Source organism: Rhea americana, unplaced genomic scaffold, assembly GCF_003343005.1.
Source record: "Rhea americana isolate MKP2758 unplaced genomic scaffold, rheAme1 scaffold_414, whole genome shotgun sequence".
NCBI lineage: Eukaryota > Metazoa > Chordata > Aves > Rheiformes > Rheidae > Rhea > Rhea americana.
In genome coordinates this window covers 124,687-150,225 of record NW_028186551.1, presented here as the reverse complement: position 1 = coordinate 150,225, position 25,539 = coordinate 124,687, and the positions used below count along the sequence as shown (strand labels likewise).

At 42.7% G+C, this 25,539-nt stretch overlaps 1 protein-coding gene across 3 annotated transcripts; it reads right to left on the bottom strand.

Annotated features, from left to right (window-relative positions):
- Positions 1–7,742: 7,742 nt before the first annotated feature.
- Positions 7,743–13,702, bottom strand: LOC146590250 (voltage-gated potassium channel KCNC1-like). Of its 3 annotated transcripts, none has more exons than XM_085314910.1 (4): positions 13,637–13,702; positions 13,026–13,138; positions 11,274–11,807; positions 7,743–9,617 (listed from the first exon to the last, which is right to left on the bottom strand). In XM_085314910.1, the coding sequence occupies exons 3-4, from the start codon at positions 11,763–11,765 to the stop codon at positions 8,814–8,816; spliced, it is 1,296 nt and encodes a 431-aa protein (XP_085171036.1). In that variant the 5' UTR covers positions 11,766–11,807; positions 13,026–13,138; positions 13,637–13,702; the 3' UTR covers positions 7,743–8,813. The 3 variants fall into 3 exon arrangements, with proteins under 3 accessions (XP_085171036.1, XP_085171035.1, XP_085171034.1); XM_085314909.1 differs by lacking the exon at positions 13,026–13,138 and adding an exon at positions 12,535–12,729; XM_085314908.1 differs by lacking the exon at positions 13,026–13,138.
- Between the last annotated feature and the right edge of the window lie 11,837 nt (positions 13,703–25,539).

Sequence of the window (25,539 nt, the reverse complement as noted above, 5' to 3'; positions counted from 1 at the left end):
AGCATACTTCAAGATGAGCTGGGATCTCCTTTCTACAATCCCTCACAAGACATGGCCTGCAAAACTGCAAAAGAGATTCACTTAAAGAAGAAAAAGAAAGAAAAAAAGCACAATATACATTTCATTATTGAGACCAAGAAACTTCAGCATATTCAGGAAAAAAATTGAACTTCTCATAGATAAGAAGGTTCATGGTGTATAACACACAGAAATAGAAATCGTGACTGTAGACCCTGCCAGTCTAATCTCTATTTCTAGCTGGTCACTTGGTAGATTTTACGCAAACTTGATCTACTGTGAGGAAATGATAGAAACCCACAGGACCCCTCTCTGTTCCCTATGTTTTCCTGTCTCTTGACCTTCCATGGCACAGGGTCTACATTTCTGCATAGCTTGCAACCATATGAAGATCTTTGTGTGTGGATCTTACCTCTAGCCATCCTGGTGGAGAAAGGTGCCCTTTTGATGCCTCGAGCAACTGCTACAGATTTTCACAGACTTTCTGAGGCTGAAGCTTTTTGAGGCTTTCTGGCCTCATTTTCTATCCGTGACTTTTTTAGTGTGTGTTGGCCGTGAGTTCCTCTGACTATAGCCACAAAGTAGCAGAAAAAGCACCCCACTGAAACCACATGGGAGTCCTCTTCATGAAATCCCCTAGTAGAGCACAACTGTGTGCTTCCCAGAAACAAATTCAAGCTTAGCCACTGAGAGATTTGCTTTCTGTTGCAAGTAGGACATTGCATCCTGGCTCAGGAATTCATCACTCCGAAAGAGGGAGACTTCCATCTCCTAGCACCTGTCCAGTGAAATGGCCTGCCATCTTGACCTTGGCATGAATCATTCTCAGCCAAAATGACATTTTTTTTGAAGCACTGATGAGTTGAAAAACTTGTTGGATCATAAAGCGGTGTATTTTCTCATTCTGGTTGAGACTGTGAGTGGTCAGCCAGGCCTAAGGCAGCAGGTAGAAATGAAGGCAGAAGATGACCAGTCTACCTAAAGCCACACTGGACACAGGTAATGGAGGTCACAGAGGCTTGGCTGACACAACCATATTCTTCCCTTTTCTCCTGTGCCTCCTCACTCCTTTTCTGTCCCACTGTGCTAGGCTTGGACATGAACAGACCAGGAAGGAAAAGGGTAGCAAACAAGAGAACTTTATTTTTATTGTCTATATCTCTCTATCTTTGCAACATCAACCACACTGGCAGCTTTAAATCAAGCTGAGACGTCTCCTAAATGGAAATGCAAAAAGTCTGAGGCAAGTACTGTGCAAAACTGGCTTAGGAGGCAGAAAGTCTAGCTGAGAGCACCATGGCTCTGTTCAGCACATTTAGAAATTGCAGGTTTTCAGTTCATAAAGCAGCAAGGCAGGAAATTGCCTTAGAAAAAAATACAATTGGAGGTACTCATAGTCTGCCTCTACCTTGCAAGAATAAGTGTCATTCACAGCAGTTAGCAGAAGGAACAGGAACCAGAAAGACCTTTCAAGTTACTCAAATACCCTTTCAAGTTATCACCCTTTCAAGTTATTCAAATACTTGCCTGTGGCCAGTGATAGGCTGACTAATCTGCAGTAAAGCCTCTGGTGCCGAGTCCTCACTAATGTTATTATTTGAGGCAGCTAATCAGAGCTGGGAGGGGAGTATCATCTCAGCAGAGCTCACACATTATCCTGTAGCATAGTCCTATCCTAGTCCAAAATAAACAGTAAGTTTTTGCTCCTAGCAGGTAGCTGGGATCTTAAGCCCATTAAACATGCACCTTCATCCCAACCATGTTTAAAGCTAGGCACAATCTCAAATGCTCTGCTGAATTGCAGATTGAATCTTTCCTATCTTGAGCAATCCCAAAGACAAATTGTAAGGGCTTACCCACTGGTAAACTGTATGGATTAGTTAGCTCATATTTAGGAAGCACTTTAAAGATGAAAAATATTGTGCAGCCTAATTATTATTATCAAAAATACCTCCCAGGCAGTAATGTGAGAGGAGAGAATTAGGTACTCTTTGACAAGCTCCTTCATGGAAAAAAGAGTAATAACCTAAAACTACAACCTGTTCTACACTATGAAACCATACGGGCTGCCAACAACCATGTGAGTGGATATGATGCTTAACACTGGTAACCCATCAACTTCGTGCCAGCCTGGGGCAAGGGAAAGCTATTTGTGGCAGAGGAGATGCTGGCTGCTATGCAAATATGATCCTTCTTTCTAACAGTTGGCTCTACCAGCCCACTTGATATTTTTCTCACAGGTAAATAATAGGATAGAGATTTATCTCAAAGAAACCCAAGCACACAGTAGCTTCAGCTCAACCTCACTGCATCACTTCTTCCTCCAGCTGAAATAGTGTCAGAAGCAGCCTCACTGGAGGGTGACTTCTGCCATGTAGCAGCCAAGAAGGAGCGTAGCTGCACCTAAAACCTTTGATGAGGAGTTAGGAGAGATGCTCTCTCCATATCCAGTTTTCCTCCAAAGCTCCTTCTGGGGGGAGGGGGGGGGTAGGCTGAAAGAAGGATGCCCAGCATTTTAGGTAGAAGAATTCAGCCTTACCCCAGACAGCTGTTTTTCTAGGCACAACCTTTAGGCTGAAAATAGCTTTGTTTAACGTGCTGTAAGATCAGAGTGTTTGTGAGCTGTCTGGCCACACCTAGTGGGCAAAACAACACCCCTCTCCTCCACCCTACAAGTTCAGTCACCAAGGATTTTCCATTATTACTTTGCAAATTTTCTGGCGTCAGAATTAAAATCTTTTAGGGCAGAAAATGGAGGACAGGTACAAGACCATTTTCCAATTGCAGTATTTCCAAGTGATCAGTGCTACAGCTGCACTCAGACGCAGAAACCTGGCAAGACAGAAATACCTCAGAGAGACACTATTTTCACTTCGGTGAGCAAAAGATGAATATCAGCTCCACTTCTACTTCCCTATGCCTGGGTGGAGGCAATTAACACAACCATTTGGGAGTTAGTGCATCTCTTGAAAGTGCTTGTCCTTGACTTGCAGGAGATCTAAGAAACATCCAGGGCTGGGGACTTTTATTCACTTCCTACATATGTCAAATGCACTTGCTTTCTGTGAGTCAGAGCCTGGGGAGACTTTGCCATTTGCAACTGCATTTCCCCTTTCTGCTGAGTCACTGCCCACGGGCAGTGTGTGCAGACACCCTGGATGCATGGTCTGAACGCTAAATGGAAGCATGCTGCGGCAAACCCCAAATTTTCCACATCTTTGCCAGGACCCAGGTAAGTCACTGCCCACATATCATGTTGCTGGCAATACACAGGGTAGCCAAGAGCATGGCTTGTTCCTCTGAAAATATCCTGAGCTGTATCAGTGACACCTCTCATCCATTTTGCAGATACAATAAGACTTTTCCCAGCCATGAACTGTAATAGCCTCTGTGGGGAGAAGAAGAGAGAAACAGAGCCAGTGGATATGGTTTGGCCCTTCCCATAAYGAGGCACTTACCCCAGGGGGTTCTTCTGAGGTGCTTGTGTTTCCTTTGCCCCAGCCTTGGCAGATGCTGTGAACTGAGTCTAATGACTGCACCATGTTCAAAGCGCWGGGAGCACAGAGTGTTCACAGCCCCAAGACGCACAGGAGCAAGTACGTGCTCTGGAGCAGCTGGGGTTGCTACAGGGTTAACACAGCTAAAACCACTAGAAAGTCAGCCCATGAAGTGCAGACAGCATGAACATACAGTCTCTCGTGTTGTTTCCCAGGCCCTTGCTATATTTGAAAACAGCTTATGGAATTAGGGGACTCAGAAGAGAGAGACCAGAGCACTGAACTTGTAACTGCTTTCAATCCGTCCTGGGCCAGCAAGCAAGTAGGAGTTAACATCGACTGACAGCGATGACCGGCCACTGTGATTTGAGCAGCTCTCTGTCCCAGTTTTGAATCCCACTCACCTCACAAGCTCTGCAACAGTTGCAGGACACATAAGATCAAATTGCATCAGCTAATTTGCTGCCGCTCTGTGGCGGAAGGGGTGGGGAGGTAGTGCATGAAACTGGCTACAAACCAATGCAAGAAAAGGGTGTGGAACRCAACGCACTCAGCTGCCCGCAGCAGGCTCCCAGCTGCAGCAAAGAGCACGACTTTGTGTAGTTACCGCTCAGAATCTGACTGAAGCAAGAAAACTAGCAACCAGGATGGCTCATTTCATTCTGCTGAGGAAGCCTTTATTCTTCCTTTCTCCTCTGCTCCTGGTGAGCAGACAGGGCTAGCTTCAAAATGCTTGGCTGGGATGGGGAGTAGTCACAAAATACACCTACCTTTAAAAACCCAGCTTGTAAACAGAGTTCACCTGATAGTACGAAAAGCTGTGGTGGTCTAGCAGGTCTCCTGACCACAGATTTATCYATCATGTGAAGCATCAGAAACAGCATGGTTCTTAGTCTACTGTGAGACAATTTCAATTATTTTAAATACTTTTTGTTTGTTTATTTGTTTTTTAAGTGAAGGAAGAAAATGTTTTGGAATGCATCTGACCTCCTGGCTGGTGGATTGACTTCCTGGCTCAATCTCAGACCTACCTTATTGTTGCAGACTTGCTAGATGATCTGGAGTCTTGGTCGAGGCTGCTGCTGTCTCTGACCTGCACCGCTCACTTCTCTCAGTACTGTGGGCTGGAGCCCTGGCTGGTGAGGCCTCTCCCCTGCCATACACGCTATGGTGCTCAGCCATCTCAAACCCTGCTGAACACCACAGTGCCCAGCCCATGGGTGTTGCAGGGCTTTGCCTCTGTGATTCTTCCTGAGCAATCAGCCGGGCCCTGGGCCCTCATCTTCCCACAGCGCCGACACACTGCCCAAGCACAGGCTCTTCAGTGAGCCTCCTCCCCAGTGCTGTCTGAACTCTGGGGCCTGTCGCAGGCAGCTGGGGCCCTTCCCCACYGACCCCAAGCCTGGTCTCTGCAGCTCCCCAGATGTGGCTTGAACATTTTCCCCCTCCTGTCGCCCCATCTAGCTTCTGAGACCCCTCCCAGGCAGCCCCAAGTCTCTCATGCAAAGTTCCTTTCCCTATCCCCTAGCCCTGCCCTGGCTCTGCATCCTCTGAAATAGCCCACTGGCAGCCCACAGCCATGAAATCACTCTGGGCAAGTCCGTTCTGAGTCCGGACCTCTGTAAGCTGTGAGGACACACCTTGCTGGGAGGGGAGATCTGCTAATAGGGCCCTGAGGACACTCACAGACCCTAATGGCCCTGACCAGCCCAACCTGGGGCCTCCACCCACACCCAGGTGCTCCAGTTCAGCCTGACACCCTCAGTCCCTGGCAGAGCTATGTGGTAGGTGTGCTTGCCTCCAGCACAGCCAAGGCCACCAGCACTGCCACTGCCTGTGCCTGTCCAAGGACCCTGTTGATCCAGAGTCTAACCCCACAGACTGACTGGCAGCTTGCCTTAGCCCTGCCCCATTGCTGTCCACCTACCCAGCAGTTCCTGGGCTGCCTGACCCTGGGCTTCAAACTGAGTTCTTATCATCATGAGTTTGCTTGATGCACTGTACTCTTGGCTGAATCTGGCTACAATCTCTGGGCCTGTGCTGGGCCATTTGTCCTGTTTGCTTGGTCTTGCTCAGGTGCTGTGGGGCAAGCCCTGCATGTTCTAGCACTTAGGTCCTCTTCCCATAGGAAGCAGCTGGCCCTCACTGCTTGCTGACAGTCCGATCCTTAAGACATTTCCAGATTTTGATTTTTTGCTCTGATCCAAAATTAAAACACACTGCTGAATGTTGGAATCCCCCCTGGGTTGGAAATGCTGATGAAATCTGCTTTCACTATATATGAAAGATGCTTTAGTTGAATCCTATTTGAGTAGCTCATTCTAGAGAAGAACATGTTGCCTAGTGCTCCAGTGACTGCGAGGGAGGGAGAGCGAAGGTTTTGTGGAGAGCAAGTGCACCAGTATAATATACCACCAGTTTCTCTTACAGTCTATTGTAAAGCCCAGCCTTCGCGATGCCAGAATCTGCTATAGGCTTTTCCCTAGCCTTCTGTCAAAGCTCATCCTCTCCTTTTCTCAGGTAGAACCAGCATGCCCTTCTCTTAGGGTACAAGTCATGAAGATGCTCTTGAGAGCAGGCCAGACCGACTTAACTGATCACATAAACTCAAATAGCCTCAGAGCCCCAGGCTTAGCATGCTTGGAGACACAAAGAACTGGGCCTCAGTCCAAGAGCAGATGCCCTCATTTTGACAGCTACACAGAGCTGTCGGTGAAAACAGAATAGTACAGCCACTCCTCACTGCTGGAGTTGAATTAGTCCTATATTCATATCCTTATGAATGCCATGGCTTGGATACATATCCTGTTAGGGTTGAAGGAAGGCAACAGATGTTAAACTTTGAAAGCAGTACTTTTTACTAAACAGGCACAGTAGGAAATTGCTTCCTGTTTGCATTCAGGTGATCTCAAGGTGGCTGATCTTGCAGCAGTGGGCTGGGTGCATGACAGAACCATCTATTTTGTGTAGAGCTCCATCTTGGAGAAACTTCTCTTTGCTTTGAGGTTTATGTGAAACACATCCTGAGGATGAGGGAAGTTGGAAGTACTTTAGAGTCTCCTGAAGGACAGGCTGTGATCTATGTCCTTCCATTTCAATACAGCTGCCTTCTCATCCTATCACGAATGACAGCTATAACTTAAAGGTTTTTTTWAAAAAAAACATTAATCTTATCTTTAGTCCCAAGAGATCTACTCTCCCAGCCTCCAAAACCCAAACCCTGAAGCAGAGGTATTTTTATGATTTGTATATAATTAATGTACAGAAAGATACTTTCTCCGTTTTATCTTCTGGTGATTGGGCAAAATTCAAGGGAGACAACCGCACCTCCAGCATATAGCTTAGATAATGATTTCTGTTCTTGGCACTTTGTATGGATGACTTTTCTCTGGAGTGAATTATATCATTCATTGCCCTGTTCTGTAAGTCAATTGCATTTTTTTTAAGCATTTGTTTTCCTTATATACATAGTAGTTAAACTCCGAGGAAATGAGATACTTTCGCCATGGATACCATAATAGCTACACTACCAAAATCATTAGCAAGCACTGAAATCTAACTAAAGCTTGGCAACTCTAATTGGCAATAATTTTCCACACATTGCTCTTTAAGTGAACAACAAATATTGAACTAACCAGCTCTGTTTGGCACCAGCATCACGCGGGTTTTTTGAGCTGGTGGTAGGGTACATATTTCTCTTCTCATAATGTTAGTGCCCAGATCTTAGCAGGGGTAGATCCTTTGATCCAGCAGAGCTACAATGATCTCTGTGTGGTCTCTCACATCAAGTTTGACGCAATGTTCCTGCTGTACATTGCTGATACTCTCACAAATGGGAGCAGATACTAACTCATGTGAGAGGAAGGGATATTTCGGTCTAGATGGAGTTGTGTTACAGAAAGCAGCATAAAGAGCAGTTCTCATGTTCACACCATGCTTCCTGAGCAGAAATGAGCTTGCCATGCACTGTTAGAGAGCACCCTCTACTGGGAGTAGCTTTGAAAGCTACTCTCAATGGTGGAAAATCTGTCTACTGTGAAGCACCTGCTGAACCAGCGCACCAGAAGAGCTGGCTGAACAGAGAAATGAGCGCTGCCTCTTTAGAAGAAAACAAGGTAATTTTAATTGTGTTGGTATCTGAGGGAATTATCTCATGTCTCAATAAAAATAAAGGAGCTTTAAAATGCTATCATGAATATAAAAATCACAGACAAAAATCAATCAATATTGCAATTAAAATACAGTCTTAATGGAATTTAAATACATACATGTTATTGTGTACAGTCATTTCTAATCATTAAACAAAATATTCTTAGCTCATCACCCCTGCTACATTAACAATGGGATGTGATTACTTTTTTCATACCTCAGCAATATGTAACAATTAAGGCTATCCAGTTAAAAGATAAATATTTCTACTTTATAACTATGCCTTAAGGAAATAAACGCATTAAAATTATACCGAGTACTTCAGATTATGTTCTTCCTTTCAGAAAACAAGAAAGCAAAAACTACATAGATATTTTGATTAACAGCTCAGCGATTTTGTTACATAAAAATCTTTAAGCGTTGATCAGCTAGATGTGGCCAATGAAACTTTGATCTCACTGAGGTCAAGGAAACATTGCTATTCACTTCAGCAGAGCTCAAAAGGATTTGTGGTTGGAGGGCTCCCTTATTGCTATCTGAATGCCAGAGCAGGCTAACAAACAGTGTTGGTTCTCAGGACCACAGATGTCCAACTAAGCCTGCTCCCTTCTTTACACCAATATGTGAGTACAGGCAAATTGGATGTACTGGCCTCATTAATAAAATATAAAATGAGGAAACAGAACGTTAAAAAAATCCCCAATTCCTCTCCAGCTTCAGTTCAGGACCCTGCACAAACCTTTTTTTCCCAGCATGTAAAATGAGATTATGGCCTGTCAGGTGATAGAGGACAGAGCGGGCATCAGAGAGTGTGCATCAGCTGAGGGACCCACTGTGGCCCCAGAGCATGATACCGCTCTACATGATGCACGTTCAGGCTTTAAAGCAGCATTACAGATCCTCTCTGTGAAGACAGAAAAGTGGGGGGAAGGTGGGGGAGGAAGAGACATAGAGGCACTGTGGCACATAAGAGCACAGGATGAGGTACAGTATGGGAAAGACTCACGGAATTCAACAGGTCCGAGCAGTTGTTCAGCAATTAAGTGCAGCAAAGACTATATGCTCTCTCTTCCTACCAAAGGGAATAAACCATGCTGAAGGTTTATTGCTCAAGGACAAAGGGGGACAGAAGTTCTAAAATAAATAGAGTTAATAGTTCTTGCACCTTTTCAGCTTCTGTTTGAAGATAGCGATGGCATAATAGTTTTTAAATTTCACCAGGAAAATGGGGATTGGGATGATAATAGTTAACATACCAAATACTGCGGCTAAGGCCGCCGTCACTTGGCCAACAGTGGTGAGAGGGATGATGTCTCCGTAGCCCACTGTAGTGAGTGTGATTAGAGCCCACCAGAAGCAGATGAAAATGTCAGTGAAATGCAGCTCCCCTGTGTAGGAAGGATTGCTACAGAGCAACTCCCCATAGAAAAACAGAGAGCCAAAGAAAAGGGTCTCAAAGGCCAAAATCATCAGCAGGATGCAGATCTCTCGGAGGATAGACTTGAGGGTGTAGGATAGAACTCTCAGGATCAGAGGGGTTTCTATCAGCTTGGATATCTTCAGGAGTTTGAGGAGATAGATAACGCGAATAAAGCCCAGCCAAAGCCCCAAACTTGGCATTTTCTGAATCTGCCCACCCACAAAGAGTTCAATATAAACTGGGAAGAGGGAGAGGAAATCAACCATGTTCAGGGGATTCTGGAAGAATTTCTTTTTGTCTGGGCAGACACAAAATCGCACTGAGAACTCAAAAGTAAACCAAAGGACACAGAAAAGCTCCAGATGAAGCAAGTAGGCAGCCTGGTGGTAATAGGGTTCATGGTAGTTATGGGAGACCTCAGAATGGCCAACAAAGGTGAAGTTAGCAGTGAAGAACTCAAATTGTGCCTTGGTCTCCTCACAGAATATGACGACAATTCCAATGATGAACAGCAGAGAAACAACAGCCAGGCACTGCAGGAGGAGGAAAGGGTACACATACCATTAGTCCAAAAAACTGGTATCACATTACCTCATTGCTCTACCTCAAGCCCAGGATCCCTCCACAGACACAGGATCGTCTCAAACTAACCTTTCTGAAATGCTCTATTAAGAGTTGCTTTGCACAGATGTGCATTTTCTCCTTACAAGCTTGAAAAAACATATAGAATACTGGAGTCAAGAAACTCCTGTATCGGAGTTTGTAGGGAAGGGGAGACACGTCTGAAAGTTGGGGTTACATCGACAGACTCACACTGAGGGCCTCTCCAGCACTAAATGTTGACTCCAGAAATGCTGGAACAGAACAATTGAATGCTTTGCAGTCTCCAGCGTGCATTTGTTGTTCTGCATGCCTGACCTTTCAAGAAGAGGCTGGACATGCATTTTATGTAGGGACAAGGAGAAGGAGAGAAAAAAGATGCATCTGTTAATGAGAGGATAGATATTCTGAAACGCACCAAGAAACCATTTAGTTACATTTAGTCCAGGAACAAGTACTCAGTCCTAGCAAACAGAGCTAAGATGATGAGCCAAGAAAATAGGTGGTGCCTGGAAAGCAAGTACTGTTTAAAAAACAGCCACAAAGCAAAGTTGAGAACTCAGAATTTTCTTTCATTTCTCCCACACCAAAAATCAAGCAGAAATCAAGGATATGCAGGTAAGGAGTGACTATTAAGTAGCTCAGCCTCCAGTCCAAGAAAAGGGAAAGTAAGGCATATGATAGACAATACAAGCAAAGAAGAAACCTTGAGCTTCTCCATCCTATAGACTCCCAGTCCATGGAGATGTCAGACACACGATTCACCAAATATTAGAGGATGTACCTTTAACTGCTGGTAGTTAGGAAGTTAGTAACTGAGCTCAGTCCTGGCCCTTAAGCTGTGACCCTATGYTTGACTAAATTGGGAATAGCTTTAATGAAAACAACATCACCAGAGTACTGTCCATCAGAGGAACTGCTGCAATCACTGTGCATGTTATGACATTTACCCATGGTTTGCTTTCAAAAGCCATTCACAGGTACAATAATTGGACACACTCTCTAAGCACTCTGATGAATAATATTAAACCTCCAGGTTTTTCTTAAAGATACATTCGTTCTGGTTATTTGTGTTTGGTAAGGATGGAAGGGAAAGTCAGATTATCCCCATGGTCCAGCTGGTGATCCATGGATCAAAAGGACATCTATTACTGTATGCCTATGGGAAGAGGTGGAGGACAGCTGAATTATCCTGTGAAAGGGCTGGGACTGACCTCACCTGCTACAGTCACAAGGAAGAAGAGGGACAACTGGACATACACCCTCCCCACTCACGTACATAGCCCAACATGGTGTATTCGCCAGCGATACGCAGAGAGATGCAGCCCCACAGCTGCTGAGTGAAAGCATGCCTGCATCTAAACCTCACGGTGAGTTTTTGGTTGTAAAACCTAGAAGACACTTTGAGGAATAAATAACTCATTTCTACTGTCAAAGAGTCAGTGAAAGAGAGTCAGGGTTCTGAAATACACATTTTTTTCAATCTGGACTCCGAACAGGCACAAAGCTAAAAACCCATTAGCATCTTTAACAGACATATCCCAGTAATCTCAAAGGGCATAGGCTATGTGCATCTCCAGGGATATTACCTTAGCACTGAAAGAGGAAAAGGGTTTTTCAAAGATACACCAGATCTTCGGCTGCCACCTGGTTCTCCAGCTGAGATCTATTCTTTCTGTCTGGACTATGAGACACTGGTCATCAGCCTGATTATTTTCATCCCAAATGTGAAACTCCTCTGGCTGCACCTCTTTGTTATTCAGCTTCAGCCAGCAACAGGATGCTAGCTGTGTCTCATTTATTTCCCAGAATGCCAGCTCTTCTTCTAAGACGGACCTACAGGTATCTATAGGACAGTGGAGATGTTTGGTCCTATAGTAGTTCAACACATAGCTGAAGATCTCAGCACTCCTATCAAAAAAGAACTCTTTGGTGACAGGATTATAGTCGTAGATGCTCAGGGCATGCGGCTCCGTGAGGCTGCACAGCTTGGTCCCTGGGAAGGTGCGGAGAGTGCTGCTGTACGTTTCATATCTAACTCCCCCAACATTCAGGATGATTTTTTCCTTGGAATCTTCCATCTGTGAGCAGGGAGGCACAAGTCCTCATAGGCTTTTGTTTATCTTCAGTGAAAAAGAAAAGAATATAGATTAAAAGAAGCAAAGCAAGTAAAGTTCTGGAGCAGGAAGGTTTTCAAAGATACCTTATTTCAACACTTTTAAAGCACATTTCATACCTGAAACTGTAATCTGCTATCAGGAGGAAGACCCCTCTGCCCTTCCCCATCCTGTTCAGTGACTGTTCCTACTCACTGCTCCCTGGCCATTTTGCTCCCTGGCCATTTTGTCCAAGCACTTTTCAGGAGTTGCACTGAACAAAATGACAAACATCTGGTGTGTGTTGCTCTCTCTCTCTCAACCTCTCCCCATGGGGAGAGAACATGCAGTCCAGAGTTTGTTTCATCAGTTTTGTTCATTTATTGTAAATACCCATTGCAAAAAACTCATTTGAGGCAAAAGAAAGGTGCTGGTTCTCATTCCCAGGATATTCACTCCACTGTCTCCTTTCTTCTCTACTCCCTCCCCTCCAATTTCTCTCTCCACAAGCACAGTTTCTTGCAGAGAACTTCATGCGCCAAGGGGATAGAACAGTCATCAGCAGTTTATTCTCCAAACTTTTTAGACATCATCTCCTGTGCTGAGCCTGGCATAGCAGAGTTTGCAAGAAATCTTCTTGCCTTATGAGGTCATTTGGGTTGTTCGAGTTCTGGGTTTTTTTGCCATGAGTCTTCCCTGTACAGAGTCCCATTGAGTCAAACTACATTCCCATGTGCAGGAAGCTGCTTCTTACCTGGAGTCTATCTACAAGATTCCTGGAGTAAAGCACAGAATAACATACTGCCTCCTCCTTCATGACTGGTAGACACCTCAGAATAGCACCAAAACTTGCTGCCAAGGCCCCAGGCGCTGGAAAGCATGTTCAGCTGTATTTCCCTGTAATACATCCCTTGCTTTGCTCTCCAAAATCCAATATACCTGGAAGAAACTGATGCCATATTTTATGATCATTCTTCCAGCAGGGGAGTGAGACCAAGTATCTCCATAGCCCCAGGAGCATGGAGGACAGGTATGGAATAGCGCAAGAAATGGTTGGGAGAGGGACCGGCGCTCTCTCTCACCCATACGTATCCATTTCCGAGTGTCTGCAACTCCCATTCCCCTTCCTTCCTACACATTTCTATCCAATCCGCTCTCAGTCCCTGCATTTCCAGTTCTGACCCTTCTCTTCTTGTCACAGAACTTTTGCAAACCTGTCCTTCCTTCCTGCCTGGACTCTCTTACCTACTGCTTAGCGTGCTGAGACCATGCACACAGGACCTCCAGTTGTCACTCTTTACTATGGTGCAGCACAGGAGCCACAGGTCACTTCTACAAGAGAACTCTCCATCCAGGATCTGCAAGGAAACAAGCCTTGCCCCAGTAGAGATTCCCAGAAGTGAAGAACTACACACAGCAAGCACCTCATTCAGCTTCATCAGAAAAGGCTAGAAACTGCAGCTCAGTCATAGCACAAGAGAATTACTGCCCATCTGCTGTCCTGACTGTCCCAAAACATGTGAAGCCTGATCCAGCTTTCCCCAAAGTCAGTGCTAACATTCCACTAACTTCAGTGAGAGCAGGATCGGGCTTAAAGACAAATATGCAGGCATTGCTTAGCACTTGCTGCACAAGAATAAAAACACATGGATTTAAGCAGGTTAAATTAATTCAGTATTTAGCAAACCTGGAGCTGCATTATCAGCCTCTGCTCCCTAGCTGTTAAAAGAGCACAGTATTTTTGAGACCCTCAGACAAACTTGCTCTCATTTGCTTAGAATGCCAGATGCTCCTGTCTCAAATATATAAATCCCCACATGAAAAATGAGTTCAAAAGTGGTATTTCATATTCTTACCTTGGTGCTACTGCAGCAACTCCTCAACCAGAGGAAAGGAGAAAAGACTGAGAAGAACAGAGAGAAATTCAGTGAAAACAGGATGTTCAATGGCAAGTTGCCAAAGCTTAAGTCTCGTAGATGCCAGAAAATAAAACCAGCCAATAGCACAGAAAAGATGCAGAGGCCCCTCTCTCCCTCCTGCTCTGCAGCCACTCTCCCAGCTCCGGGGAGTAACACTCAAATAAGGCAACTGTCAGGCCAGATGTGCTCCTGACTACTCTGCTACCTGCTGCTATTCTAACAACCTCGAAGGACTGTGGTGTTTGGGAAATAAGTGAAGTTCAAATATCCTAGGGTAATTAAACTTCTGAGCCACAGAAAGGCAGAGACAACATGTTTCTTTCTTGGCTGTGCTTTATTCAAATTTAAGTTAACATAGAAAACAACGTAAGAAAACAGAGGAACAAAAGAAACACACCAAACTGACCTCTCACCTTCTAGTCACTCTCTCTCCTTTTTCGGTTTAAAGGACTTTCCCTTCATTTCTGGAGGCACTAAAGTCTGAGAATGCAAAAAATTAGCTGTAAAGTGTGATTTTTGTCAGTGATTATTCCAAGAAGAAGGGTGGCATACACTTGTTTATCCCAGTCAAGAAATATTTGCTGTCACAATGAACTTTGTGTGAAATTTCCTTTCACTTGACCTTCCAAGGCTGTTACTAGGTATACCCTTAGTCCACTTTGAATTCTCTCTCAAAAAGGGAAAAGGGAAAAAAGTTCTTATGCACAAACAGAACACAAATATTCAAGAAGGCTGTGGGGTTTACCTTCCAGTTACACAGGTGAAAAGCAGGCTTACATCTCTTTAGAGGAAGTATTATCAGATAGCCCATCYGGCTGGATTATTCATTTTAATCCACTACCTGTATCAACCCTGACACACTGAAATCTCTTATATTTGAAAAGACATTTTCCACCTGGGCATTTTTAGCTACATAGCAGTCTGATTCTTAACCTTCCACTGGCATTTCACCTGCAGCTACAGGCAATCTCACTTACAGTAAGCACCTGGATTCCCAGTGTAGTACAGGGACACCACAGACAGTTCTGGTCTCTTCTCTCAGCCAATGCTATACCAAGGCTGCAGAAACAGACAATAAATTGCTGTCAGTCTTCTGTGGGACTTTCAGGGCAATTAGCCATCTTTGTCCACCCACGTCCAACTCTGTATTGAGTAACCTCTTAGTTAAACACCACAAGCATGGCAGACATCACGAGCAATATTCTCCTTTGAACCAAACTGTGAAAGCACGTGAAAGCTGTGCCATTTCAGTCCTTGCTTTCTTTTATTTCTTAATATAACAGACACCAAATTCTTCATATCTTTCTCTCTCCAAAAAGAATGAGAAATATCCCTTTTAATTTGATCTCTGCTATGTCTCTGAGGATCTGGAAGCAGGACTCATGATTACATCAATGCACACACCAGCATTCCAGTATGTGCATTTTACAACCTTTGTGTTGCTGCTGATTTCTGAAACTCAGAAAGAATCTGGAAAGCAAAATGACGCATGGTGTTCCTATGCTCTGAATAAGACCCTTTGATTGCAGTAAACAGCTTGTGCTTTCAGATAATTTTTAAGCAAGTGAAAAGTGCAACTCTGTTTTCAGAGAACAGGGCCCTATTCCAAGTTTTCTTCCTGCTTGGTATCTTCTGAGAATTCATTTTCACTACATGAAGCACTGCAGGATTCTGGCAACAAATATCAAATCTATTCCCTGAACCTTGCATTTCTTTTGAGTAATGAAAGTCTTGTTTCAGTTTTACTGAAACTGTTTTCAGTTCAGTTTTACATCTATTAAGACCAAGGAACAAGCATTATAGCTATAATGGACTTTGCTGCATTTTTCAAAGATGGTATTTTAACAGAACTCATTCAGCTTTGCTGAAGACACCAGACCTTTTCAACTGCTGATGACTAAATCCAGAAGTCTGAGCTAACTTATTTTCTAGTCCCACAATTTTTGTAGCATTTTGTTCCTATCGTCTTTTGTTTTTAATAAAATAAACATTTTGCACAGGGCAAAATGTGTGGGATTTTTCTCCCATGCACTCATAGTTAGATACACATGGTCTGAACTATGTACTCAGACATACTGAGGTTAGTCTAAATTTGACGTGGCTTCATTAACTGCATTTGTGCTAGAGTAAAAGAGGAATTTAACTTTCCAGTTTAAAAACTTAAGAGAATGTTCAGAATAATCTGGTGAGGTGAGGATGATTAACAGTTTGGCAAGTGAAATCTTGCCTCTGAATATTCATCAAAAAGTTTATGTTCTTTTAGAAGTCAGTTTAGGGGAAAGACAAAAAAAAATAAGTAAATCTGTGATCCTGCTGAGCAGGGAGGTTGGACTAGATGATCTCCAGAGGTCCCTTCCAACCTTACTGATTCTATGATTCTACAGAAGGGCCTGCAACTGCTCATAACAAACACTGGAGACAACTAGAGGCTGAAACAGATACCACCACCTGGCAAAAAAGTCCCTTGTGTATTTGGAACAAAGATATCCATCAAGTTCTTCTGACGACAGACATCCATGAAGCAAAACATGAGCTGCAATTGGTCCTCACTATCCTCTTCATGCTTAAAAACTGATATTAAGGCTTGAAAGGGTCAGTGCTATTCAACACCTCTCTAGATGTGGACTGCACGCATAGGCTGAAGAACAATATTGCTGCATGAACTTGCACAGCCAATTTTCTTGCTTTTTCTTCAGATTAGCAAAAGACAGACAGACTTCACATTCCTAGCCTGCATGCTAGCTGGCTGGCTCCTTTAGAGAAAGACAGACTGCTATTCTGACTTATAAGATATTCTTCTGTAAAGCAATAAGCCATCCTAAAGTTTGATCTGCATGGTGAAGCAGCTGAGACCACTTCTTGAAACAGCTTCAACAACTTTTGACATTATCTACTCACTATAGGTTATGGCACACAGGTCTTTCATCTTCCCCTTCCCTCCATTACTTGGGAAAAAAGTTCAAATCTGCCTGCTCCTCCTGCTGTTTATCCATTAATTTGGAGGGGTTTTGAGGCTCTACTAACAGCCAAAAAAAGTGAGCAAAGCATATAGCCAAATATACCATCTTGCATAAGGAAGAGATTACTCTTACAACTCTCCTTTCTTCATGCTCTGCCTAAAATAGTCTTAGGTTCTTCTTAGGTTCTCACCTTAGGTTCTTCTTAGGTTCTCACCTTTGTTGATCCAGCCCAAGCCTTCACCATGAAGCTGGAGATAAAGAACTTCAACTAATAGATTGCGTGAAAGATTATTTCATTCACACAGGCTGTTCCTGAGATGTGTCACATACTCCCTAGCTGTTTAACACAACTCACAAGCAATTAAAAATTGCTTCCCAAGGAGAACAAAATGAGGTTTGCAATTTCATGCAACCACCCACATTAGCACTTCATGATGTACCTCATGGAACTATCACATTTAGACTGCACTTCTGCAAAAGCTGGGGGGGGAGTTAAAAAAAGAGGGGTAAAACAGAGATTAAAAATTCCTGTTATTGATACTGATGTTGCCCAGAACAGATCAAAATGCAGGAAGGCCAATATTGCCACTTTTAAACACACAGCTACTGAGACATTCTCAGAACAGGGCTTGAAGAAAGAACATAATCAAATGTAACTCCCATTCACAAATCAAAACATAGGCACCKGAGGCTATCAACTTTTGGAGGTAACAGGAAGACATCATTTGAAAAGGGGTCAAACAATGAAGTGTTTATTTTGATAAAAAGTCATAGGTATAGCTATTATCGAGATCCCAGCAACACGCATTCTTCAAGCTCACTGGAGTTCAGATAAACTGATACTCATTTTCTAGATAAACTGCCTGGGCTGAAACCGCTCCAGTGTAAGGAGCATCTGAATAAGCTAAAATCAGAATAACACTTTGCATTTCTTTTGTGACTTCCTTTTCATAATTGGCTATTCAGGCAATTATGCAAGAAAGTCCTCTCGTGCATTCCTGGATGTTCTTCGTCAAATGGAGGACATGTAAGAAGCCGAGGCACTGACTACAAAATTAATTTACTCCAAGTCATAAAGCCAGAGGCCTACTGTTCCATTCAGCAACAAAATCAATATCCACCTTTCCATCAGCTAGGAAAAGATAAATGAAGTTGCACTCAGACGGAGGGCCGTATTCTCACACTTCACACACAGAGATTTTTTTTCTTCTTCACAGAGGCAGAAGATTTCTTTTTTTCTTTTAATTTTCTGTACAATATGGTTTTGTGTTTGTGGATAATGTAATCAAAATATACAATAAAGCAATTATTTTCTTACTGTTCTTCAGTTTGTTTATAGGTAAAAATTACAGATTCAGCTACTATCTAGTCTAATCTACCAAATACATTTAGAGAGCAGCAATAAAGCAGAAAATAATCAAGAGTTACTCTTTAACAGCATTCCAAATAAAATGGTACAGTGCAGAGTTTCACATTGGTGCAGCTATAAAATCAGAACTTTGGTTAAAGAATACAGTTGAGAGAATTAAGGTTCTCCCCTTATTTAGAAAAATCTGTGCATTTGTAACCTGTTGGTACAATGGTGATTTTGATCTCTAGGTGTGCTGGACAATAAGACAAAATTAAGAAAACTAAGTGGTAGATTAAAAGGGAAGCTTCAGAAAGGACCTAAAATACTCATAAACATTGCTGCAGCATCTCTCATCATGTGTCTGGACCTTGAAGACAGCCTAAAGCTTGTGACAGGAACTGGGAGGTATGATTATAGTTATTTTGCAGCTAGAAAAAGAAAATAAAGACGAAACATGCAATGCGAATGGCATGATCACTGCATGTTTAAGAGCACGCAGAATTGAAATGGTATGATTAAAATCAGGAAATGCATTGAAAATGCCACACAAGCCTCTGTCAGAACTTACCTTCTTGTTCCCCACGATTTAATTTATATTTAAAAATAAAGGGTCCAGACCCTCAAAGTCTGCAAAGAGGAAGGAACTGCAATTACCTTTATGCTACCAGCTCTTTTATTGTTACATCATGCAAACAAACTACAGAGTTATCCTACCGTGCTTTCCAGGACAAATGGCATAGCCTCCGTGATGTTCCATACCAGCTTGTGTACCACTGTTTTATATTATGTCACTTTGTGAACAGTGCACAATGGAAGAGAGTTAACTTGCATTTCTGCAGAAACAAAGCATGATCAATAGATTAGGAAATCTCTTTCTTTGATTTCTCAGTTTTCCTGTGATCCTCCTTTTTCCAAATAAGGAACATAATCTGGGCAGAAATTTGACAAAGACTGTTAGGAACTCAAGTAAGGCAGAATAGAAGGTTATTTACAGTGGTCAACATGGAAAAGGCCAAAATGAGCAGAAGCTGATGTCAGCTTACACTTACTGTATGGGCACTTACAGACAGACAGAAGGATGCTGTTCTTGGCTTGCACTCCAAGTAATTGGACTGAACTGACTGTGGGCCAGCTGAAGTAACCAGCTCTTTGAAAACAAGCAACCAAGACTCCTTCAAAGCAGAGCCCTTTCCTTCCACATTATCCCCTGGTGTCTGTGGCAATGGGCTATATCAAAGAGAGTAAGTTCAAGGGACGTGATACACACAGCATCCCACAAGGAGTCAGAGAACACAAATGAAGCAACTTCAGCATCTACCATTAGCACACAATCATAATTATCCACAAGATGGAAGAGCAAAGGGGCAATGCTGTTGATGACTTCTGTCCACATCGTCTTTTTTTCTGGATTCTTTATCCCACATATCAGCTATCCAAAAAGAGAAGTAATAACTGTGTGAATACTCTCCTCTCTGGGAACGATAAACAGAGAAGACTAAAAATCTGTTGAATGACACATCAGATCACAGGACAGAACAAATCTGCAAAGTCCACCATTTATTTGCTGATAGAATTTTAACATAGTTGATCAGAGCCCAGAAACTTCCACAGGCCACATTCTCAACACAAGAAGCAGGGATTCTTGTGCTGGGGAATCTTTCCTCAGATTAAATGGGAACAAAAATAGGTGCAGCTGAAAGCAGTAGCGGAGAGGGGACAGAGCAGATGAGCCATCCTATTGCAAGTACATCCTGGAAGATGTGTGGCAGTGTAAGTAAAGAGGTAGCTCAAAAGAGAGAACTGCATGGCAGACACAAAAAGCAAAAAAGGTACAAATATTTGCTCTAAATTCTAAGTCCTACATCACCAAATAATGTGTGAATGTTGACAGGGATGCCAACTGAGATGGGACCAATGCCCTGCCTATGCAGGCTATAATCTCCGGTATTTTGCACAAGGCATCTACAAACTTCCCTTCCTCACATTCATAGAAAAAATCCACTATTCTGGACAGCTGAGTAGGCAGAAGATGCACCTTAATGAATAAAGAAAACCTCTTGTGAAAAGATGTCACCAAACAACCTGTGCCATCTCTCACTCCCTCCCAATCCCCACTAGGACCTTTGGGAGTTGAGCAGTCATAACCCCTTTCATCAGATTTTTCACTTCTCCTCAGGTTAACCCACTCCCTGCATCACACCCAAAACCAGATGCTCAGTCCTTGGAAACAAGAGTCAGACCATGTCTCACAATTTGCTGAGTGCATAACTACCCTATTTGCCACACATAAAGGTAAGGTTTTGTTTGGAGTCCTCTGCAGCTTTTAGTGGTCTGGACCACTTATCTTTCCTGACTAAAACAAGAGGCTCTGCAGGATCCTCATCACCTTCACAAAGCAGTTTTAGTCCACGCTCTGCTCTTTCAGATTGGCTCTGTGGTCCAAAATGATAAGCAATTTAAGAGATTAGAGGACTGTGGAGGAACTGGAAAGAGACAGATTTACAAAATGAAGTGTAACAGAGATATTCCTTTGTGTTAGTTTCCTAGGAAGATAACCTAACAAATTTATTTATGTGCAAAAGATGAGGGCACATTAGTGGCTAGCTCATCCTGAGACCCTTGAGTTCCTGCAGGCTGGAAGTAATGCACATCTAGACCCTGAGCTATCTAGGGAACTGGAAATTACAGCTGATGTTGAGTAAAATAGAAGTAGGATCTGTTTATGGAATGGTTAAAAAAAAAAAAAAAAAAAAAAAGGAGTCAAAACTCAGAGAAAAGGAATTGAGAACATCAAGCTCTGATGGCAAACTACCACTTCTCCCCATTCAGAGTAAGTAAGCCCAGAAAAACAAGCCATTGAGCTCTGCACTTAAACTTTTTTTCATTCTCTATAGCAAATGTTGCCACTAACTGGCAATAAATCTGCTGAAACAGACATGATGATTCTCATTTTTCCCCAGCCTACACTTAGACGTGCCTAATGTCCACTTGTGCCTTTTAACAAGTTATTCTCACCTCAATAAAAAAGACAATTGCAATAATTCTCATCTGTTGATCATTTTCATTCATGAGGATGACATGTTTCTTTTAAAAGATTATGTATTCATAACACAAGCTATACAATTCACTACAGACCAAAGCAGAAAGCAGCTATACTGCAATTAGAATTTTACTGTATTAGCACATGCCACTTTGTCTTTGTAAAAATATCTAAAGAATTCCCTATCTGCCTATTTGGATGGCAAGCATTCAAAGTCATTTTCATAAGTGCCTACTTCTGTATATTACACAAGTCTGGAGAAGGCAAGGCAGTGCTTTCGGGAGGTATTATCTGAAAGAAAATATTAACAAACAGAAATACCCCTTCCATGATCTCACCTATAAACTTATTTACCATAGTAATACCTGAAAATAGAAGAATTGGATTTCAGCTGATGTTCTGCTGTGGCTCAATTCTTCTTTATCCTCTTCTTTTTTTCCTAAGTTCTTACTTATCCTCTGTAACAGAAATTCAAAACAAGTTTTTTTCCTGTTTTCTTTTGCTATTATTCCAGTTCCTTTAAAATGATTAAATTTAAATGACATCTAATATGATTTGACTCAGATCAAACACCAAACCCTGCCTGCAGGGCTGAGAAGAGAATTTAGATCTCACTCAATACTCTACATTTTCTGCTGTTCCTCTCCCAAGTAATGCTGTTTGTTTTTCAGCTGTTGCCCACAGCTTGCCTTTCTTCTTTTAGGCAAAGGAGGACACTACTTTAGATGCACAAGATGTAACGACTCCACTCCTGCATAGTTACAACATGCTGGGAGCTCTGAGGGTTTTTGTTAAAGAAACAAACCCATCTTCATCAGGAAAATTCATTAGCCATGAAGTTCAGTCATTCTGCATTCATTATAATTTGCAGGAATCAGAGTAGTCTCCATGAGGAAACACCTCTTATACAGAGACGAGGAGATAAGATTAAAGCAAATGGAGATTTTTCTACTSGTAAATGGAGACAGATTTCTGTGTCTTTATGTACATTTCTGCTTCACTGTAGTATAGAAACATCATTTCCATAGTATGGTGCCAAATACTGCAGAACATAATTAGTTCTACTACTACATGCCCTAGGTGACTAAAATCCTCCAAGGGCTAACAAAAAAAAGAAGGGGGGGAGAGAGACAAATGAGGGAAAGAATTACCAGCTTAAGTTCACAGCAAATCTCTCTGAGGCAAGATGTCTGTACAGCCTGACACTGCACCATCATTTTTTGGCACTTGTTTTTTTTGGCTTTCCTATCCTTTTTGAATGACAGGCCCCTGTTCTGGCCTCAGTGAAGCCACCTCCCAGGCAAGTGCAATGATCATGACAGATTCAGCAGATGAACCATGATCCTGCTACAATACCATCTTGTAGAAGAGGACATTCCCTTCTCTTGAACCCAACAGACCTTTCATTGTCCAACTTTAACTGCTCTCAAAGAGCACTGCAGTGTAGAGAGGTAAGTATGTCCATCAACTAGACACTTAGCTGCCAGCATTCAACCTAGCTTTGCTTGTCTTTTTCAGGGCTAAATCCATCCAATGAACTCCAATATGTAGAAGTGTATGCACAAAAACCCCATTCTGCCAGACTTCAGATTGCTCACATCAAAACAAAGCTGCTCCAGTATGTATTTCAGCTGATGTGCAGTTGTGCTCCCTGCCCTCTCACAACCACGTTCTGCTTTTAAGACTAACTAGCCACAGCTTCACAAACTGTATGGATAACAGAGGAATTCTCAGTAAGACAGAAACACACTGAGAAGGGATGTCTAAAACAATATGAATTTCCCTGTCTTCACCTGAATGCAAACTACACTGACTGTATTCAGGCTGTGCTGCTATAGGCTTAAATCTCACACATACTTCTGACTGTACACACCGGCTTGCTGAAAGAATGCGGTGGAGCCCTTACCCCCATCTCTGCAAACAATTTCCCGATCCGCCCTCCTCTACTCCATCCTGAACACATCCAGAATATTTTGAAACTCCTTATAACTGGAGCTTTCAAACAGAAAACCTTGCAGCATCTGAGTACTTTCAAAATCTGAAGGCTTTGATTCTGAATTACAGAAAAAATCAGAGGAAGAATCCCATAACCCTAACCTAGCTATTACCTAGTTGAACAGATGATTAGCTGAGAAGCAAAGACACTGCCCAAATCCGATAGGAAGCTCTCTGGTTCAGATGATTCTTTTCCCTACTAATCCAGGTGAACTGCTAGCTGGCTGCTCCTTTAGCCATTATAAAATCTCATCAGAAAGCATGAGTAATATCTGAAGAGTGTCAGTGCTCTTGTGAGACTGTTGCTGAGTCATACCCAAGAGGAGAGGACTCACTAATTACATCCAAAAAACTAGCCTTCAATGGGAGGATAATCAATTCCTGCAGACTCCTTCCAGATGCAACAGACAGCATTTTGGGCCCAAGTTCTCCAAAGAGGTAAGGTTCTATATATCTACAGTAGCTGTTCACATTCCCCATGCAACCATCAGCAGTTTTGACAAAGAACACAGGAGAGCATCATTGCTGCCCAATGTCTGGAAAGCATCACTCTTCTGGTGCTGAACTCTTTTGAGTTTCTGACCCCTAGTGATTGCAGTCAGGAAGAAGACTTCCTTTTTCCTATGGGGCCCAAGAATTCTAGACAGAAGAAGAAAATGTTTCAGTGCATTAAATCTCTACAGCAGACCCCCAGAATATTCCCAGCATTACCTTGGCAACAAGGGCACCCCAAGCCTGTTCTTGTAAGGCAGCTAGTGAGGTCAGAGAGAACACATTCCTGAAAGTAATGAGAAGCCGAGAAGTGAGAACCTCTGATTTGTCTTTTACATTGAGAGTAGTTTTAACTGGCTGAAAGAAAAAAGAGAAGCACATGTTCAGTTTTGCAGAGCTGAAGTGAAGTTAAATTTGTCAGACAAGTAAGTCTACTTGGTTTGTGAAATCAAGTAAAAGAAGTACGTGTCTGTGAGAGGTACCTGGAGAACACAGGGTCAAAGGTTAAACACTGGAAGGAGACATCTCCATCCAGTGAGAGATGTCATACCTCAGAGCTCTGACTTAGAGCACCACTTCCTGCCGCGCTCTTGTGGATAGTGAAGCCAATGGCTCCTGGATGATGATCTATAAATAGCAAAGGAGACCCACACAAGCTACCAGCACTCACTGCAATCCTCACCCTCCRCAGTTCATCACAGCACTCACTGTTCTGACTGCTTCTGCTTCTTCCTCGGAGGCATCTCCTTTAACACTTGTGAGTAGCATTAACTGCTTCCAGGCCCACTACCAACTCTTACTTCTGCTACAGCATGAACTCCTTTGGATTGTGCCTCTTGGTGACGGCCTTCAGGAGCAGCTCAAAAGACTTCAGCAAACTTTGCTTTAACTGTGTATTCTAAACCTTCCTCAAGAACAGGAATTTAAAGTCAAACTTTAATGCAGAAGGGACTCCCAGCTAAATAGAAAGTTCAGTTACATCACCAATATATTTAGGTTTTATGGAATTTTATTAAAATCAGTAGAAGGAAATTTGACTTGTTTGCTTAATTTGGATAGAACTGTATGTGAATGTATGTGTATGTATCCTGCCAAAACCATTCTGGGTCTGTAACATCTACTGCCAACTCAGAAAGCAATCCTTGTTAACAAGCACTAGCAGATACCTCTCTAAAAGGAGAAATGCAACAGAAAGACAATTCACAACTTCGTGTAATACCCCAAGGATAAAATCCACACAAAGGCATTTCTACTAGCAAAGTTTGCAATTTTGTTTATTATAATATATAAAATGTAATTATAAAGTACTTTTCCTTTCATGGAATATCAGACATAACAGATTAAATCAAATCCCTCCTTAGAATGTGAATCAAATAAAACCAAGAGCCACAGAAAATTACTTTCCTGTCAGAACTCACTGGCAATTGCATGCTGCCTGCTGATTCAACTACTTATCTAGATATAAAGCCCTAACAGTATATCACAAAGATCACAGAATTGGTAAGGTTGGAAGGGACCTCTGGAGAGCTAGTCCAACCTCCCTGCTCAAGCAGGGTCACCTACAGCATGTTAGACAGGGTTGCATTCAGGCAGGCTTTGAGTATCTCCAGAGAAGGAGACTCCACAATCTCTCTGGGCAACCCACAACCTCTCTGGGCAGCTTGTTCCTGTAAATCATACCAGAGGGCTCCAGTGGAAACAGCTAGTCATGCTGGCAGTGCTCTTGCCTGCTGTAGAAAAGGGTACATGGCTGCAACACTGGTGGAGTGTTCAGTTCACCTATCTCAATTTTAAATTCAATACAAAGTGGTGAAAGAAAAGACAGAATACACCCTAAAACCTTCATTTTCTACACAGCAATTCCCAGGCCACTAACATAAGACATTGCCTGATAATTCATGCAAAAATCACAATTACTACAGCAGCTGGACATAAGTAACTCTAGCATAAGTATTCAGATGGTCATCAGTTGCCAAGTAGCAGCATCCTAAACCTGGGACAT